Here is an 18,931-nt window from a genome sequence, read left to right as displayed (position 1 = left end):
TCTTGATCCGGATGCTGGTTACACAGGTGTGTGTTGGGTGAAAATTCATCAAGCTGTAATATTATGTTATGTGTACTTCTCAAAATGAGATTCTATGTGGGGCATTTGGGTGGCTCAGTTAGTTGAGCGTCTAACTCTTGATTTCGGCTCAGGTCATGACCTCACAGTTCATGGATTCTAGCCCTGCATTGAGCTCTTCACTGACAGTGTTGATCCTGCTTGGGACACTCTCTCTCCTTCCCCCTGCTCCTTCCCTGCTTGCGCATGTTTTCTCTCTCAAAACAAATAAATAATACTTTAAACAATGAGATTCTATGCATAAAGTTCCTATTGCAGTGCTTGGAATGCAATAAGTGGCAGCCAGTATTATTTCCACTATTATGGTATGATGAAAACCATCTCATGTGTACCTGTGGTCCATGCTGTCCATACAGGCCATTTATAGATCCTTTAACAAGAGAAAGGAATCTTAACTGAATTCTAGGGTCTTATAGTTGATACAGTCACAACTGATTTTAATTCACGACACACAAATGCCTCTGCATAAAGGAAGTGATTCAGACTTCCTATCCAGAGCTAGTCCTGGACCACTATTTTAGTAATTCAATACTTCTCTAACTTTGTTACGATGAAAGATGGGCACCAATGTAATTTAAAAGAGCATAGTTCTTTCTCCACAAGTGCTAGGAGTCTGTGGTTATGACTGCTCCTCTCTCTTCTATTTCCCCCCAAGCCTGCTCATACCTGAATACATATGATTCAAGCCAACTGGTTATTGACCCCAAGGAAAGGATACTAAAACTTTGATTGGTTATTTCAAAGTTCCAAAGGTTAATCCTCAGGTCATCAGCTGACATGTAGGTTTCATAGTCGCTGTTGACTGATATGGAGTTGATGTGATACGTGTGTGCATTGGCGAATACTCTTCGCGGGGTGGCCTCCACCATCAGGTCCATGGGTCTCAGAACAGGCACCTGGGATGCAAGAGAAACAAATCACTTCAGAACCAAAGTTCTTCACTAGGGAAAACGTCCGCACGTTTATGTCCTTCATCATCACAACACAAAATCATAATCACATTTAAAAAGCTTGAAGTTAGATAAGCAGACTGATAAATCACATATTCCTGTTTCCTCAGTTCCTTTTAGTTTTTTTTTTTTATTTTATTTTTCCCTCTGCTACTTTTAGTTTTACTTTTTTCTCAAAAGATGTCATCATCACTTAGCCTTCATGGGCAATTTCATACTTTATAGATTCTAAGCATTTTCCCTGGACCTTCTAGGTGGCCTCATCTTAGAGAAAGTGCGCTTAGAAGCTACTGACCAGGCATTAGATTCCAGAGCTGTTGTTCCAAGCTGCTTGTTTGTTTTAAACATGAAATGTATTTTGAAAAGGAAGTTGTGGGAAAATTTTAGGAATATGTAGTTCAACTTTGACCTACATGTATATACTTCATGGCTTTGGAGGTCTAGACCCCATCCTGGCTTTTTCCCCCAATCTTTAAGGGCATTTTGTGAAAATATATAATCACCCAAGATTCTAACAGTTAATTCTAAAATTCAGCCATGATCATACATGGCACTCATTGACAACTTGTTTTACCTGGGAAAATCTTGGTTTATATTTACTACCCGGTGTACCAACCAGGTACTATCCTCATTTGGACAATAAACTATATGGTCAGCTTACTGATATCTAAAGGGTCCTCAGTGATTATTTGTTGAAAGAGTGAATAAGAATATGTAAGAAAATGTTTTGTTCTCCACAGGTCAAAGAATCAGGCAGTTAAATCATTTCCCACACATGAAGGTCTTCCAGGCAAATACGAACAAGAAGACCCAGACTCTTCTGATTCTCTTTTTTTAATGTTTATTTATTTTTGAGAGAGAGAGCGAACAAGCAAGCATGAGCAGGGGAAGGGCAGAGAAAGAGGGAGACACAGAATCTGAAACAGGCTCCAGGCTCCGAGCTGTCAGCACAGAGCATGTCGCGGAGCCCAAACCCACAAACGATGAGATCATGACGTGAGTCCAAGTTGGATGCCTAACCGACTGAGCCACCCAGGCACACCCCCTGACTCTCTCTGTGAATTCAAGGGCACTTCTGACAACTCCTGGGTGAACTGGTTCCTGAGAAGGTGAGGGAGAACAGCAATGCCTGGCCGGGGACAGACTAAAAACAAAACAAAACAAACACAAAACACAGATGTTGTCCTTTAAGAGAAAGAAGAAAAAAAAAAGGACCAAAATTTCCTTTATGAGGAAGTCACCTCTTGCAGCTGAGCTAACTTGTTGACTAATTTGCTACCAGGTAGTTGATTAAGGCTTCAACTTCTGAATTTGTTTCAACCCAAGGGGTGAGGGGAAGAGGGCAGAAACAAAGGTTACATTTTGTGAAGTGTACTCACTTCAATGGTATAACCTTTGACAAAACATAGTTCTCCCAGTTCAGTCTTGAAGGGAGTTCAGATCACTTCTGAAGGAGATTTTAAATTAAATAATTTAAATAAGTAAGCAATTCAGAGAACTCAGAGTCCTATACAGCTCTGGTGCCAGACACCCTGGAAGACAGAGTTGGCTTGAGATGTGGATGTAGGATGTGGTGGGGATCCTGTGAACACCAGAACAGGGAGGGGAAGGCAAGCCTTCATGTGCCCCCTATGCCAATTATGGATGATGGTTTTAGAGCATAAGCTCAGGAATGGAGAGAACTCAAAGACCTTGGTTCTCATCACAGACTGACCACATAGTGAAAGGCTGTGTGACCATGGGTTATTAACTTGGCCCTCCTGAGCTCTGGGCCATACTATTTGAAAAACCAGTAACACCCATTGTGCCCTAGTTATCAGGAAAGGTCATTGGGATCTGTGGAGATAACATGCCCTCTGGTTCACCTGCCTTCTTGTTCTTTGAGCAACATCTACTGGGCTCCATACAATGTCCTAGAGAATCCAACCAGTGAACCAAACCAGACATTTCCTGCCTTCATAGAGCAGGGCTAGACGGAGGAGGGATATAGGAAGTCATGTCACAACAAAATGTAAGTGCCCCCACATAGATGATATCATGCCAAAGGGAATTTAACATGGTCAGGGAGGCCTGGAGAGCTGTTGCTGAAGAAGTATTGGATGGATGACTGTGAAGGATGAGAACAGGTTTACTAGGCCAGGAGGGGAGGAAAGAATGTTCCAGTCAGGGACAAGAGCATGTGCAAAGGTCCTAGGGTGGGGGTAAAGCAAAATGAAGGGTCAATAGATCAATGTGGTTAAGACAGAGAGAGTGATGGGAACCATGGTAAGAGATGAAGTGATAGGGTAGGTCACAGGCAAGCCCCCACCCCCCAAATTTTTGCCATTATCCTTAGAGAAATGGGCAGAACTAAAAAGATTTCCAATGATTGTGGTATGATAAAGTTTGATTAGATGATTCTTGATGTACAGGGGAGAACAAGTTAGAGGGCAAATGAGGTAAATTTTGGAAAGGAAGGTGATATACCATCCAACACCAGTTAAGGGTGCATCTGAATTAAGACTTTGTAATGGATAAAAAAAAGTGACTCTGTTCTTGGGAACTCTACCTGAAAGTATTTATTGGGCATTTACTCCTCTGTGTCAATCATTCTGCGGATGTTATTTATGGTAATTCTTTCAACAGCTCTGTGAAATAGGTTGTGGTGTGAGTATTAATACGAAGAGAAACCTCAGGCTCAGAGAGGCTAAGTCAGTGGCCCAGGGTTGCCCAGCTATGAGCTACGGGGCATTGTCAGAATTTAATACCAGAGCCTACCTGACTGCAAACCTAGTGCTCCTTCCAATGTATCACACCACATGCAAATATCATACGTGGCAGGAAGTAATAAATGCTCTGTAAGTGACACGAATAAGCTGCCAGGGGAATTTATGGAATCAACACTATTACTGATAATAATAACGGTAGCAGTAGTCAGAGTTTTGTAGTTGAGCTGCCTCTACAAACCTCAGTTAGGTGATGTAGGTGTACCTGGTATTTGAATAGGAGTGACTATTCCGTGTACTTCCAAAAACACATGCCATGCTTTTGTAGTCTGTCATAAAGGAACGCCCCACCTGGAGCTTTTGAGTGCTACCTGCGCTTCCTCTGCCTCCCCACCAGCCCCCTCCCAGAGGTAGCAGAGCTCAAAGCGGGCTCCCCAGGGCCCCAGAAGAAATGGAATCTGCAAGGACTTCCTGTGGCTCCTCCTAAACTCTTCCCTGAGCCTCCTTCATTACTGTGCATTGTCGGCGGAGGCTTCCCGTGGCTGTGGTGACAGGGAGGGAGCGTGACGGCCAGGATCAAGAGGCATTACAAAGTGGGAACTGCCAGCCCAGAGCGTCAGCTTAACGTGATGGGCCTGCCTGCTAATTCAGGCTGACATATTCCATGATGTACCACTTAATAGGGAAGGCTCCGCGTAGGTATCTGGGGAGGGAGCCTCTAATGCCTTACCTAGATAAGGCAGAGGGAGGAATGTCATTCATGGTATGCCAGCACCATTCTCATGTCCAGGTCAAGACCTGCCCACTGCCTAGTGATGCCCCTCACAGGAAGGAAGAGTGGGGGTCTGGTTCAAACTGGACGGGATGACTGATTGGGAAGCCTTGTTGGGACTGTGTTTTCCAACTGCACTGGCTACATACTCCCTTCAAGGCCAGGCAGGGAGAAGAATAGGACACTGTTCTCTGAGTTGGGCCCACAGGCCCTCATTAGGGCTTTCTCTGTAAGACACTGATGGAGGGCTTCTGTGCTATTGGCCAAGCACTGTGTCAGAGCTCACCAGCCCCAACGCCAGGGCTCTGCTTCATTCAGCCTTCTGACTTCTTTGGGCAGAGCACTGGGGAAGACTATTCTGCTTGTCCATTTTACAGGGGAGGATCAAGGAGGTGAAGTATCCTGTCCAATGGCACACATACAGTACAGTGAGGAGCTGAACCGAGGCTATTTGGTTCCTGAGTGAGCACAATGGTGCAGACGAAACTATTAGTGTGAAATGTGATCTTGCCATTTTTGCAGGTCCAAAATCATCAAATCTCAGTTATTGCCTCTGGTTCAGCCTAATATTTTGGAAGGACTCTGTGCTATAGAGATGTGACACTGAATCACGGAACAATAAATCTTGGAAGGGCCATCGTGTGTGTGTGTCTGTGCGTGTGCCTGTGTGTGTATGTGTGTGTGTGTGTGTGTTTGTGTGATGGGGATGTGGAATTTAATGGGAAGCTGTGGTTGTCAAGGCTTTACCCTCTTCACTGCTCTTGGTAGTACGTTTGGATTCTCATTTATATCATGCTTAAATAAATATTTCTGTGGATAAGGAAAGTTTGAAAATGACTGGCCCAGGCAGTACCTAAAATCAGCAGATGTACATTGTCCATGGTCACCCAGCTTTCTACCTCTCATCCCAGAGCTTCCTCTGCCCCTTCCCCATACCATGTTCCTGAACTGTTCTCCACAGGACCAGAGACCCCTTCTTGCCAAATGACAGGACCAGAATTGGACAAAACCCAGGACCAAGCCAGGACCTTTAGTTTGTAGTTCAAAGCCTCTTTTCTGAGCAATGTTGGCTGTAGCTGACAAGGCTAGAATCAACTGTGAGACAAGGCCAGTGCTGCATTGTGCCTGCAATGAGAAGAGAGTCCTTGGCCCTCAAAGGTGGTTCTGCAGTGCACTGCTGGGTTTTGGTCATGTCCCTCCCTCAGGTGCCTCATATTCCTTCTGGACCTTGATTCAGTTACAGCTCATTGTGCTAAGCCTGATTCCAAAGGATGAACACACTAGCCCAGTGGGCAAGACCACCAGCATCATGTTAGAAAATCAGATGATAACATCTCAGGTCCCAAGAGAGGGGTCTCAGAGTCTAACCTGCCATAAAGCTTATAGAAATAGATCTCATCTGTAATGTTAGTGGGATGTAAGGAGCCTAGAGAACCACACCACTGCCTCTCTCTCAGCAGCGAGGTCTCTGTTCAGTTATCTCCCCTGAGGGAGGCCCTCCATGCCCAGCCCACCTCAAACAGGACACCCTCCACTCACTATCCTCTTCCCCAGCTAACAGCTTAGGATGTTTTAAACACTTCAGCAATTACAAGACTACACTGTTAGCTAGCTTGACAATAAATTAATTAAAAAGAAAAAAGAAAAATATAAACACTCCAGCAATTCATCAGAGAATTCTCATCAATATCCTGTGATTTATGTTGGTAGATATTATGATCCCTTTTGCACAGATGAGGGGACTGAGGGCAGAAAGGTTAAGTAATTTGTGTAAAGTCACACAGTTGGTACACACACATGGCACTCTTGATTCTGGAGTCTAAGCCCTTGGTGGCTCTCTATTGTAGGCCCTGGAAGAGCCCACTGGGGTGTGTGGGAAAGAGACAAGTGAAGAGACATTTCAGTGCAGGGCATCTGTGCTGTGACGGAGGTCGGTGGGCACTGCCCAGGCCGTGTTGGCCAAATGGGTTATGTGTCCACCTGGGGAGGTCAACAGAGACCTCAAAAGGAGAGGGCTATGAAAGCAGGCAGGGTACAAAGGGTTTGTAGGACTCGATCAGGCAGAGTGGGGGGTGCTCTAGTCAGAGGGACCAGCACACGCAAAAGCTCAGGAGGAAGAGAGCAAAGAACATGTGTACAACTGTATGATTCCATGTGTTTCTGGGGGAAGGTGTCCGTGATTTATTCACTCAACAAATACTGAAGTCCCTACTCTGTACCAGACATGAAGAAAACCTGAACTGGGTAAGGGGGTAGACAGTGGATGGGCTTCTACTTGAGGTGGGGTGATTCTGGAAGATGTCTCTCAGGGAATGACTTTTGAGGGGAGATCTGAATGCAGTGAGGGAGGGAGCCTTACTGCTGTCTGGAGAAGAGCATTCCTGGAGGAGGGAAGAACAAGTACAAAGGTTGGAGCACCTGAGAGTGGCTTGTGCTTACAGTATAGGAGGAACAGCAAGGAATCTTTGTGCTGCAGTGGTTTGTAAGCGAACAGCAGCAGATGTTGGCTCAGTAGTGAGCACTGGATGACAGATGTGACTGTGAGGACAGGGAGGATTCAGGGAGCAGGGATAGCTGTCCAATACAGACTCCCCTTCTGGTTCAGCAACCCCTTGCTTGCTCTGTCTGTCACCACTCCTTCTGTCTCTCCCCACCCTTCCTTCAGTCCTCCTGCCCCGGCTATTTTCTAATTATCTTTCCTGCCTTTCCTCTTGGAAAATACAAGATCATCTTTCAGTTCCCAGAAGCCATTTACTAACAAAATGAATGTTGCTGTCACTTGGCTTATTTGGTGACCATGCAGGCGATTCTTCACAATCTTCCAGAGCACCTAAGCAGGTGCCATTGGTCACAAATCACCCCCTCAGAGATACACAAGGAAAGCTGTGCAGAATCCTGAAGCCCCTGAAGCCCCCACTTGAAACGACATCTGTGAAAATGCACAGCGGGAAGAGGCTAGAGGTGAGGACTCAAGTGTCTTCATGCACCGACTCTTCACAGAGAAAAAACAACAGCTGTGTTTACCATGGCAACCTCCAGTGCCCCAGCAAGTTGACAGATTCAAGGCAAGGCTGAGAGAGAAGAGATGGCCTGATAGGAGCTAAAGAACAGAAAGAAGATGGAGTCATGGAGAAGAAAGAGGGAGAGAAGATCATATGTAGAAGGATGTGAATGGATTTCAGCTGTTCAGTAACCTTGGGTCAAATATGTTTGAGTTTGGTAGACCAACATTTGAATACCCTTGGTTGTTAAGTACAATTAACATGATTGACATTATGGAGCCTTTTGAAAAAATTTCTGTCCATTTAAATCCATGCTTGGATTTATCCATATCTCCTTGTCAATGTGTGACAGATGCTTCCACCTCTGTCCCAATAGTTGAGATTACTTTATATTGGGACTGATAGGCTATATTAACATCATGGGTTAGGAGGTCTCCATATCATCAGTTAAGAAGTACATGTAGGAATGTTATGACCATATATTGGACCCAGATAAAACCTTCAATAAACACATATTGAGGGGCACCTGGGGGGCTCAGTTGGTTAAGCATCTGACTTTGGCTCAGGTCATGATCTCACGGTTTGGGAGTTTGAGCCTTGCATTGGGCTCTATGCTGACAGCTTGAGCCTGCAGCCTGCTTCAGATTCTGTATCTCTCTGCCCCTCCCCTGCTCTCTCTCTCTATCTCAAATAAAAAAATAAAACATTAAAAAAAGGACATGTATTCAGCATTTATTACATGCTAAGCACTTACCACACAGAGGAAGCTCCTTAGGAAGCTTAGTGGAGACAGATTAACACACAACTTCCTACCCTTTCTTTTTGTTCCTAACAAGCCCTTTTGGGAAGCTGAAACCATGTCTGTTTAACATAGAAAAGAAACAGATGAGAGCTGTCTACCTCCTCCTTGGTGCAAGGAAACCGTGACCTTGGTGCTCTAGGTATAAGGCTGAATGGAGGATCTAGGGTGGTTATACTATCCCATCTAGAAGCAATACACAATTAAGAAAATGCAGAATCTAGGAAGTTACAAATTCCAGCATCACTTGAAGATTGCCACCATGCCCTTCTCTGGGCTTTCTTAATGAAAAATCCTTCGTGACTTTCCAATGACAACTATTTTAAGTCAAGGATAAAGCCAATAGCTACAGACAACCAAGACTTCATTGTCAAGGAAGAGAGTAGGTCATCTTCAAAAAGGGAGAGCCATTGGGTCCTCCTGTAAGTATCCTTATTCCAAAGCAACACAGCTTTGTGGCAGAGCGGCCATCTTCAAAAAACAGGAGTTATGTAATGGCTTCCCAAGAACTATATGGAACAGTTTAAAAGGCAACCATTCCCCTATCACTAGCCTCCACATATTTTCCTTTCTGAAACAAAATCATCCCAGGAGATTCCCACAGCCTAAGTTCTCCTTCTCCTCTTTGTGAAAGAAAAACACAAAAGACATTCATTAACCCATCTTCAATCTTATGATGGTGCACTATCCAAGGTATAAACACTTCTGGGAGGGGTAATTGGATGATGCCTTTAATCAATGCCCCACAAATGCCACCACCCCCAGCTCGATACAATATGAATTTCTAATAAAGTTTTACTATTTATGTTTAATCATTATTTGTCAGAATTATATACTTATGTTGTTCAGGTCAACTGTGTTCTAGTAATAATGTTAGCAATGATTATATCCACGAGAATTTTAAACCCTTACAGTCACACACAGATGGGGTGGGGCTAGGAATCTATTTTTGTTCAGAAATGATCAAAGAAAGTTTTTAACATTTATTTGGGGGGAGTTAAATGAATATATATGTTTCAAGAAGAAAAAGAATATAAAGTTCTGACTTTTTAAGAAGTTCACATACTTCTTTTTATTAAAAAAATTTTTTTTAATGTTTTATTTTATTTTTGAGACAGAGAGAGACAGAGCATGAGCAAGGGAGGGTTAGAGATAGAGGGAGACACAGAATCCAAAGCAGGCTCCAGGCTCTGAGCTGTCAGCACAGAGCCCTACGTGGGCTCGAACTCACAGACAGTGAGATCATGACCTGAGCGGAAGTCGGAAGCTCAACCGACTGAGCCACCCAGGGGCCTCAATTCACATACTCTTTTAATGGATATTGGTGGGTATTCAGTTAAGATGGTATTTAAATTCCAGGGGATGCATTAAAAAGGTGATGTAAAAGTTTTATTTTAAACTGCCTATGTTCAAAATACTCCTGAAATCATCTTTTGGAATTATTTACCATTACGATGGAAAATGCTTTCTCATCTATTTAGAAATGCTCAGAAAAGAACATGAGTTTTCAAACTTCTGGGGGGTACACAAACACAAAATCTGAAGTTGCATGGTGTAAGAAAATTTTTAAAACCAAACTGGATTTGAATCTTGGGCGGGCCATTTTCTAGCCATCTGGCCTTCGGCTTGTTACTTTACCTTTTGCCCTGTCAGTGCTCCCTTCCATGATGTTAGAGAGAGCAACTCTCTCAGTAGCTTTTTTTGTTGTTGTTGAGAAAACTTAGCACAGTGCCTGATATATGCAATCTAATAAGAAAAAAAAATTACAGAGAACCTACTTTGGCCAGAATTGTGCTAAGCACTTTAGGCATAGCATTTATTGAATCTTCACAATGATCTTAAGAGGTTGGTACTGATACTGTTCCCATTTCCCAGATATGGATGCTGAAGCAAAGGAGACCATAATGCTTGCTCAAGGATGCACAGTTATTAAGCTGTGAAGCTGCCCTTGAACTTGGCAGTCTTGCTTCTGCCTTTATGGTTGCTATTCTTAGAATTTTTACCATTAACTTCCATTTGTGGAAAATGGTTCATTCTGAGAGATTGCCTGGGGAAGATTTTCAGACTTTTTCTATTGGCTATGGGGTTTAGGCATCCCTTCTATCCACTCAGGGAATTCAGCCATGATTACAGAACTCAGCATTGCTCAGGAAAATTGGGTAGTGGAATGACTGTTCACCGGGTAGCAATTAACTTCATCGGAAAAAAACAAAAAAACAAAAAAACAGCTTAAGGCTTTTCTGGTTAGGAGTTTTCCAAATAGCTTCTGTCCACATTGTCACGAAAACCTTGGAACAATATGGTTGTTCATCCAATTATCAAACCAACCTGGGGGGCAGAGTCTGGCATTATGTGTGCCCATTATTAAAGGGTAATTCAGTGTAACAAACCAAATCGAGTATGTACAAAGACTGTCAAATAAAATAAACCACTAACAAATTAAATTACTTCCCATTTTCAGTGGGAAGAATGCCAGTCATTTTTCATTTTAAAAAATATGCATCTTAATTCCATTTTTTAAAAAAAACATGAAAAGAAGCATTTAAAGGTCTCTTGTGCTGTCTGCACTGAGGTTTATTTTCCACAGGCACATCTTTCCTGGTCCTGAGGCATGTTCTTTCAGAGAATTAATGAAGCATTAAGCCTCACCCTGGTCAAAAAACTTGTTTCCTCCATGGACCAATGGTGGATGGAGTTCAAAAAGCAAGAGCGATGGGTTGGCTCTGGCTAACAGTGACATATCAGAGTTGTTGTTTCCAGAATGAAACTGCCACTCAATAGCAATCCGCCAAAAACCCCAGGGAATCCTATCCAAATAATATAATTTTTAGATTTCCCGATCACACCCTTCAACAGCCTCAATATGTCCCTGATTTCTTTTACTGGCTTTGTCATGTAGAATGAAATAAGCCTTAGAGGAAAAACCCCTTTGGACCAAGTCAGGCTTTGTGCTGCAGGTTCTTAAATATTTGAGAATTATGTTCTTTCATTTGACAAACATTTATTAAGTGCCAATCACTGCTCTAGGTTGTACGTGTACAGAGTGAACAAAACAGATTATTTGTGGCACTTAAAGTCTAATAGAGAAAAAAGGCATTAAGGTCTCAAGGTAGATATATTGTTCCAACTGCCACTAATGCTATAAAGAGATGTATATTGTTTCAAGAGAGGAAAAAAATACTGCTTCAGTAAAAAAAAAATAGGGCCTCTAATGTAGATTGGGGAATTAGGTGAACTGTTTTTAAGGACGTGAAAACTCACCTCCCAAAAGCAGGGGCATAGCATCCTCTAAATCAGTGGTTCTTAACTGGGGAGAATTTTGCCTTTTAACAAGTCTGGAGATATTTTTGGTTGTTGCGACTGGGTGTATGCTACCAGCATCTAGTGGGCAGAGGCCAAGAATGATGCTAACTGCCCTACAAGGTACAGACTAGTCCCCAGCAAGAAATAATGATCTGGCCCAAAATATCAACAGTTCTGAGGATGAGAAACCAAGCTCCTAAGGAAATCCTTCAGACACAATGTCTAAATTTAGGATAGAGAAAATTAACCCAGTGTTAATGTGCACAATAGGCAGCAAAGAATTCCTGTTCATAGAGAGGTTTAGAATTAAAGAGTATATGTATGTATGCATACACACACACACTCATAGATATACACTCATATATATACATACACACATATATATTTTATATATAAATACTTTTATACACATGCAAGACTTATCTTCTACCGCCAGCTATAAGAACAACACACAATCCATAAAAACTGCCTGAGGAATTATTATATATTTTTTAAATCCAATGCATCAAAGATGGTTTTTATGGCAGATGAACAATTTCATGCTCTTGGTGTCTTTGACTTCTTTTGGCCTCTCTATGGAAAAGACACGAAAAATATCTTTCTCTCAGAAGATAAACTCACTATCTAATTACCAGTCCATGCAGCAGCCTGTAATTCTGCCAGTTTTATCTTACTTTTTTTCCTCCCAGACACTTCCATTTTCTGCCAACATTGCTATTTCTCAAAGCATGTTTCCCTGTTCACTGCCTTTCCTGTTATTTCCCTTGATGTTTCACATTGTGTAATTCCACAGGAAGAAAGGAGACATCTTAAAATATCCCAGTAGGGGAAAATTTCAATTAACACCTATAGGTGGAGAAGAGAATGGGATGGGGAGAGGCAGTGGTTTAATTTCTTGGTTAGTTTGGGAAGGATTAATCCCAAAATTGTTTTTGTTTTGTTTTTCAACTGCTATTGATAAAAGTATTTCTAAAATGTGTCCACACAGTTTCTCCTATCCATGATTAGCATAAATATGGAAACTTCAATGACCAAGGATCAACATATCTGTCATTTATTAATGCAGAATATACAGAACCCAGAAGATAAATATAAATTTGATATTTGCTTCAAGAATCTTAGAGTTCAAAATTACATCTGAGAATTCATGACACTAAAAAGATGTAGAAGTGTACAAAGAACTTTGAAACATGGCCTTTCATAGATATGGACAAAGCTATACAAATTAGCTAACTGGTGTCAGTTCTGCCTCCCGCCAACAGATGGCGGTAGTGATTACTAAGGACACTATAATTTAGTAACAAATTGGCTTCTGAATCACCTTTCAGAATTGCATCCTGTAGTTCTCATTCCTGGCTGCACATCAGAATCAAATGAGGTCTCTTATTAAAAACTGATGTCTGGGTCTGACCACTGAGCTGTTAAGTCAGAACGCCTGTGAAGTGGAACTCAAGTACTGGGTTTTAAAAGTCCCCTAGATGACCAATAGGTAGAGCCAAGGCTGACAGCCAATGAATCTGAGGGGGGTAGATGGAAGAGTTTCCATACAACAAACTTGTAATAGTGGATGTATTTCAGGGTATGAGATTATATGAGTTTAAAATCAGTTTTATAGTTTTGGGTAGACTGAGGTTTTTGTGTTAACTTAAAACCACTTTGATTTTTAAAATACACAAATAAAAAGGAAATCATTTATGGAAGATACAAATGACAGGAAAAAGGTTACTATTCAAAATCTACAAAGAGTTACTAAAAATTCATAAAAAGACAACTCAGTAAACCTATTGGCAAAGGATAGAAACAGAAAACAGAGAAAAGGAAAACCAAACGATCAAGAAATATGTAGAAATATGCCCAACCTTATTAGTAGTCAAGGAGATGCAAGTTAAATTTGCGAATCTTCAATCTTATAGAAGATTAATCTTATTAATCTTTAATTTTTACTTATAAAAATTTTACTATATGCCTGTCAGTGTTCTAAGTCTTTATAACTATTAATTCATTTAATACTCATAACAATTTTATGAGGTAGGTATTCATGTCATATCTTGTTACAAATGAGGATAACAGAGGCATGAAGCAGCTATGTGTCGTAGCTTAAAGTTGCACAGGTTGTGTGTGCTATAGTTGAGATGCTGAGAGCATCCTCAACCTTAACGACTACACTATGCTCCCTTGTCAGCAGTACCTCTATGTGAATAGGCAAAAATGATAATGACTACTAACACCTTATCCTGGAAATGATATGAAGACATGGACTTGCTGGTGGGATTATGAATGACAAAAAGATTTTCAGAAGGTGATTCGGAAGAGGCTATTAAAACAAAATAACATACACACCTTTTGATGTAGCAAATCCCACTTTAATGGAAACTATTCTACAAATACAAAACATTAGTTTGTGATAGTACCTGTTGGAGAACATTTACTGCAGCATTGTTAGTTATAATTGCACTCTAGCAAAATGTGGAAATAACCCAAATGTCTACCAATGGGGGGATGATTTAATAAGTTATAGTACACCTGTACTTTAAAATATCTGTAGCTATTTCAAAGAAGATGAATTGACCTGAAAGGGCGCTAATACTACTGAGCAGAGTAATGTACATAATATGGTCTCAATTTTGTAAAAACAAAATCATATCCATCTATTAATGCTAGTATGTGTTTGTGTGGGCAAAGAGAAAGGTATGGAAAGACACACACCAAACTAGTAACACGAATTACATTGAGATGTGGGTCCACAATTTTGTATTATTTGACTTGTTGCTGTAACCATGCATTAATTTTGGACTGTAAAAGAAAAAGTAGCAAAATCCTTAGGTCTAATGTCCTGGCAAGATTCTTAGGATTCTTCTGTCTGCACCAGATTCTTCCTGGGAAAACTAAAGCGGCTCTAATGAGCACGATTTCCTCATTCCTATAAGCCCAGATCTGCTTTTTTGAACTGTCTGCCTGTTAGTTCCCCAGGTGACCAGAGAGCCAGTCCACTCCCTTCGTTTGCAAAAGCACTTAAGATATTTGAGGACAGCTCTCAACCCACCCCATTCCTCATTAGGCAAATTATACCAAGACGCGGCCTCCAATCTTCATATCCCACCAAGGGTCAGTGCTGCTTCACATCTACTGATGCTTTTCTTTACTGAACACATCTACCAGTTCGAAACATAGAGGGACCTGCATTCTCCTATGCAAGACATGTGTTTTTACTTATGTAGCTTAAAACTGATTTACCTCTGTCATAGTCTATATTGCGAGTTCAATTAAAATTCCCAGGTCTTTTTTTTTTTTTCCCAAATAAACAAATGTCAAAATATCTTCTATACTATTGACTGTTTTTAACCTGAATATGATTTCCTAAGTTCTCTTCCAGATTTATCCTTTCCTTTTAAAAGTGAAATACAGGAATGGGAAATTGTGTGTGTGTGTGTGTGTGTGTGTGTGTGTGTGTGTGTGTGTGTGTGAAATTAATGAATTATGGATTCTGGCTATTTGGATTTTTCCATATAATGAAGATGGGTGAATGAGTTAGGAAAGTGGAGAAGACAAGATAGTGTCCTGTAGTCTGGCTGCACGGTGGAAGATACCTTAAATCTTCCATTTCCCCAGTGTCAGGGCTGAATTTGAAATATAATATTTCTGGCAAGTAAAACTATTACATGAAGTGGGTGAGGGAATAGGTTATCTCTAGAGGAGAAGTTTTGCTAGTTCCAAGGAGAGAGAGCATGACTAGGCAAAGAACAGAGGTGAAGGGGGGGGAATGAGAAAGAGAAGAGGGTATCTGAGAAAAGCAGCAGCACACAGGACTTCAAAGAGAAAAAGCATGGCAAGCCTCCAAAACAGGAAGGGGGAAAGAGAAGAAAGTGGGAGCAGCAGTCAGGGGCAGGTAATCATCTAGTCTGGACAGTTTAGATGTCAAGAAACAGAAACCTCCTCAAACTTACTTTAAAAAAAACTCCTAAAAGACAAAAAACGAAAGGATTATTGTAGGACAGAAAAATCTGGGAGATTATCAGGACTGAAAATGGAGTGTGTGAAATAGAACAGGGACATGGCAAGCTGTGAGGGACCTGGGGACTATCGTTGTCTTTTGGTCTCTGTGTCTTTCCAGGGCCACCTGGTCTTTTGCTTCTCCCTGGATGTCTGGGCCTTTCTCCTCTCCTTACCACCAAAAGTTAATTCCATCTGTTGAGGAGTGTGACCATGGATTCCAGTGAGTTCTTCTAGTTCTATTTCAATTACGCTTTCAAACCAAGTGCTCAACACTATTAGAAAGGAGAAAAGGGAACAAACAGTGGGGAGGACAAAGTAGGAAGAATGTAAGAGTCAAACCCCTCCAATGAAGGCTCTTCTCTTCTCGTGAACATATCACGTTCATAATCACCTCCATGCCCCACTTCTAATTACTCCCTTCTTTCCTTAAGTCTTCCCAGATCCTGACCATGCCAGTTAATAGAACTCCCCTACCCCCACCTTACTCATGCCATGTATGTACTCAGTCCACTGGAAAATCTGATATTTTAAGAGTCCCATAGAAAGGAATGAATTTTCTAGCTTCCTCCTTTAACCTAGCACTATTTCCTAGCCTTCTTGGAATCAATTCCTGACTAAAGCTCCTAGTATTATAATTTAGACTTCTAACAGTCTCTGTTTCAAGAAGACTGAAACACAACTGGTCACTATTACTGCCTTTCAATCTTTTTCAGGCAATGAACACTTTTCTCTAATTCTCTAATTTCCCCCCATTCCCTAATAATCTTACAAGTTCTGACATTTCCATAGCAATCACACACTTTCTAAGACTATACTGTTAAAGTGTATTAGAATAAAAGTTTATCCTGAATAAAACTTGATAATTACTTCTTCTGGAACAATATGCTATTCTGGATGACTTATGCCTGGTCTGGTTCTAACACATTTAAATTATTATTCACTAAGACCCTGACATGTTTTTCCACATATTCACTTCCTCTTTTCATATTCTCCATATAAATGGTTGAATTTTCTCTCCACAGGCACCAGCACTACGTTTTGTCATTTATTGATTTATTATTTTTTATTTTTATTTAAACTCAAGTTAGTTAACATATACTGTAGCACTGGTTTCAGGAGTAGAATTTAGTGATTCATCCCTTACATATAACACCCAGTGCTCATTATAGCAAGTGCCTCCTTAGTGCCCATCACCCATTTAGCCCATCCCCCACCTCCTTCCTTCCATCAACCCTCAGTTTGTTCTCTATTGTTAATAATCTCTTATGGTTTGCCTCTCTCTCCCTATTTTATTTTTCCTTCCCTACTCCATGTTCATCTGTTTCGTTTCTTGAATTCCACATATGAGTGAAATCATAGGATATCTGTCTTTCTCTGACTGACTTATTTCACTTAGCATTATGCTTTGTCCTTTTAGAACTCTGAATCCCATCTGTTTCCCTCAAGTTTCCCTCTGTATCCCATCTATTTCCTTACTCATTCCTGATCTCTTCTTTGACCCCTAGTTTTGCAAAATGTGAGCCTATACAATGGTAGGGAGCAGGAAGAAGGGTGAAAAGATGAAGTGTATAGACTTGGAGGCTGACTCATAGGACTATAAACTCTATTAATTTTCTTTTCTTCCTGAAGGGAGGAATATGAATTATTTTCTCAAATAACCAAAGCAGGGGACCTGCTTAAAAACCATAAATCTCTCAGGCTAACAGTTAAAAGGAAGGGAAAACTAATCATACAGAGGGAAAAAAGGCAAGTATGCAGTTCATTTAAAATCACTGTAGTTGAACACCAAGTCACTCTACCTGACTTCTACTTATTTCACATTCTATTGAGAACTCATTTTGCATCTAACCTAGGAATAATAATTACAGACTGAATTGCATCACGTATGCATTAATATGTGGGTTCAACTATATATGCTTAGCATAAAACAGAAAAATGAAAGAAGGAAACAAATTTAAATAATGTTGACTGTGGCAAATGCATTCCACTCAATGGTTAGAAGCCCCCACATAAATATGAGATGGGGGGAGTCAATCTGCAATTTCCTCAGACAGATTGTGTGGATCTCATCTCCTAGCATCTTGATATGTTGAATGAGCTACTAAGGTTTAACGAAGTCTATTTTCAGAAATGGCCATTCAGATTTTTTGTATAGCTTTGTATTTCACATTATTCTTTATATGTTATATATATTATTTTCTACAGAGTTTACAAAAACTATGTATACTATCTCTCATGGGTGATTTAAGGGGTTTTTCAGGGATGTTTTTGAACAAACTTGACTCTTGCATTAGGGGGATGACTTTGGAAACTTGCCTCTACAAAAGTGCCATTTTATTGACCCTTTTACAAATAACCTACTATTTTCCATGTACCATTACCTCCTTTAAGTCTCACAAAAATCCCACAGGGTTGATATGGTTTTATGACTATTTTACAGATATTTAAAGAACTGAGGTTCAGTGAAGTTAAATGATGTAATAAGTCATGAGGTCATTCAGTCAACATCAGCAAAGATAGGGTCCAAACACAGTCTGAATTCATGGACCATACTTTTTCACTATGTCAAGGAATCTAAAGTGTTGATACTTTTCAAGTTCTTCATTGGCTTATACTAGGGGTATTCTATATTCTTTTGTCAAGGATGACACAGAGTATGATATTCTAATACTTCAAAAAGTTAGTGTAACTATTTCTAAGCAGTATTTGTTGAGCACCTACTAAATGCAAGGTGCTATTGTTATACTGTAGGTAGGGAACAGTCATTTTCCTAAAACAGCTCACAAATTGAGAAGATAAAGCAAAGAGTCAAATAATATAAGAAAATTTTCAAATAATTTGTAGGCAGGAGCCAATAATAGGCCTCATAAGTCATGGTAAGGACTTGAGAATTCATTCTAAGTGATAAGGGAAGCCACCAGAGGCTGTTAAAAGGGGAGTGAAAGATCTTATTTGCATTTTTAAAAGCTCCTTCTAAGTGCTTTATGGTTAGGACTTTGGGGGGTGGGAAGGTGGGAGGTGAGCAAATGTACAAAGAACAACTGGGAGGCTTTTTAACATGGTAGTGAAGGATATAAGTTTAGAAACAAACTAGCAGAACACATAAAGGCAAAACAGAGGAGAAAATAAAGCAATTACATACATAAGTTGCTTTGTAGCAACAACGTAAAACAGAGAAAATGTAGAAATCAGAGTTATCAACATGGTTTAGAGGCTTGAGGAAATCACAGAAAACAAAATGAAAAAGTACTAAGATATAAAAATCAATGAAGAACAGATTATATACACACAAAACAGAGGATCCAATGTATGTATAATTGTTGCTTATG

The 18,931-nt window shown here is 40.6% G+C and overlaps 1 protein-coding gene across 11 annotated transcripts in view; it reads right to left on the bottom strand.

Moving 5' to 3' along the window:
- Positions 1 to 18,931, bottom strand: part of PPP2R2B (protein phosphatase 2 regulatory subunit Bbeta) — a 509,803-nt gene that overhangs the window by 57,318 nt on the left and 433,554 nt on the right. For all 11 annotated transcript variants that reach the window (XM_019414213.2, XM_019414214.2, XM_019414211.2 and 8 more), the window contains one exon: positions 797 to 974. In XM_019414213.2, coding sequence (XP_019269758.1) covers positions 797 to 974 — 178 coding nt within the window. The remainder of the gene's footprint in view (positions 1 to 796; positions 975 to 18,931) is intronic.

This window comes from Panthera pardus, unplaced genomic scaffold (genome assembly GCF_024362965.1).
Source record: "Panthera pardus isolate Hobbes unplaced genomic scaffold, ASM2436296v1 HiC_scaffold_2, whole genome shotgun sequence".
Classification (NCBI taxonomy): Eukaryota; Metazoa; Chordata; class Mammalia; order Carnivora; family Felidae; genus Panthera; species Panthera pardus.
The sequence above is the reverse complement of the archived record's forward strand: the minus strand, read 5'-3'. Positions and strand labels throughout refer to the sequence as shown.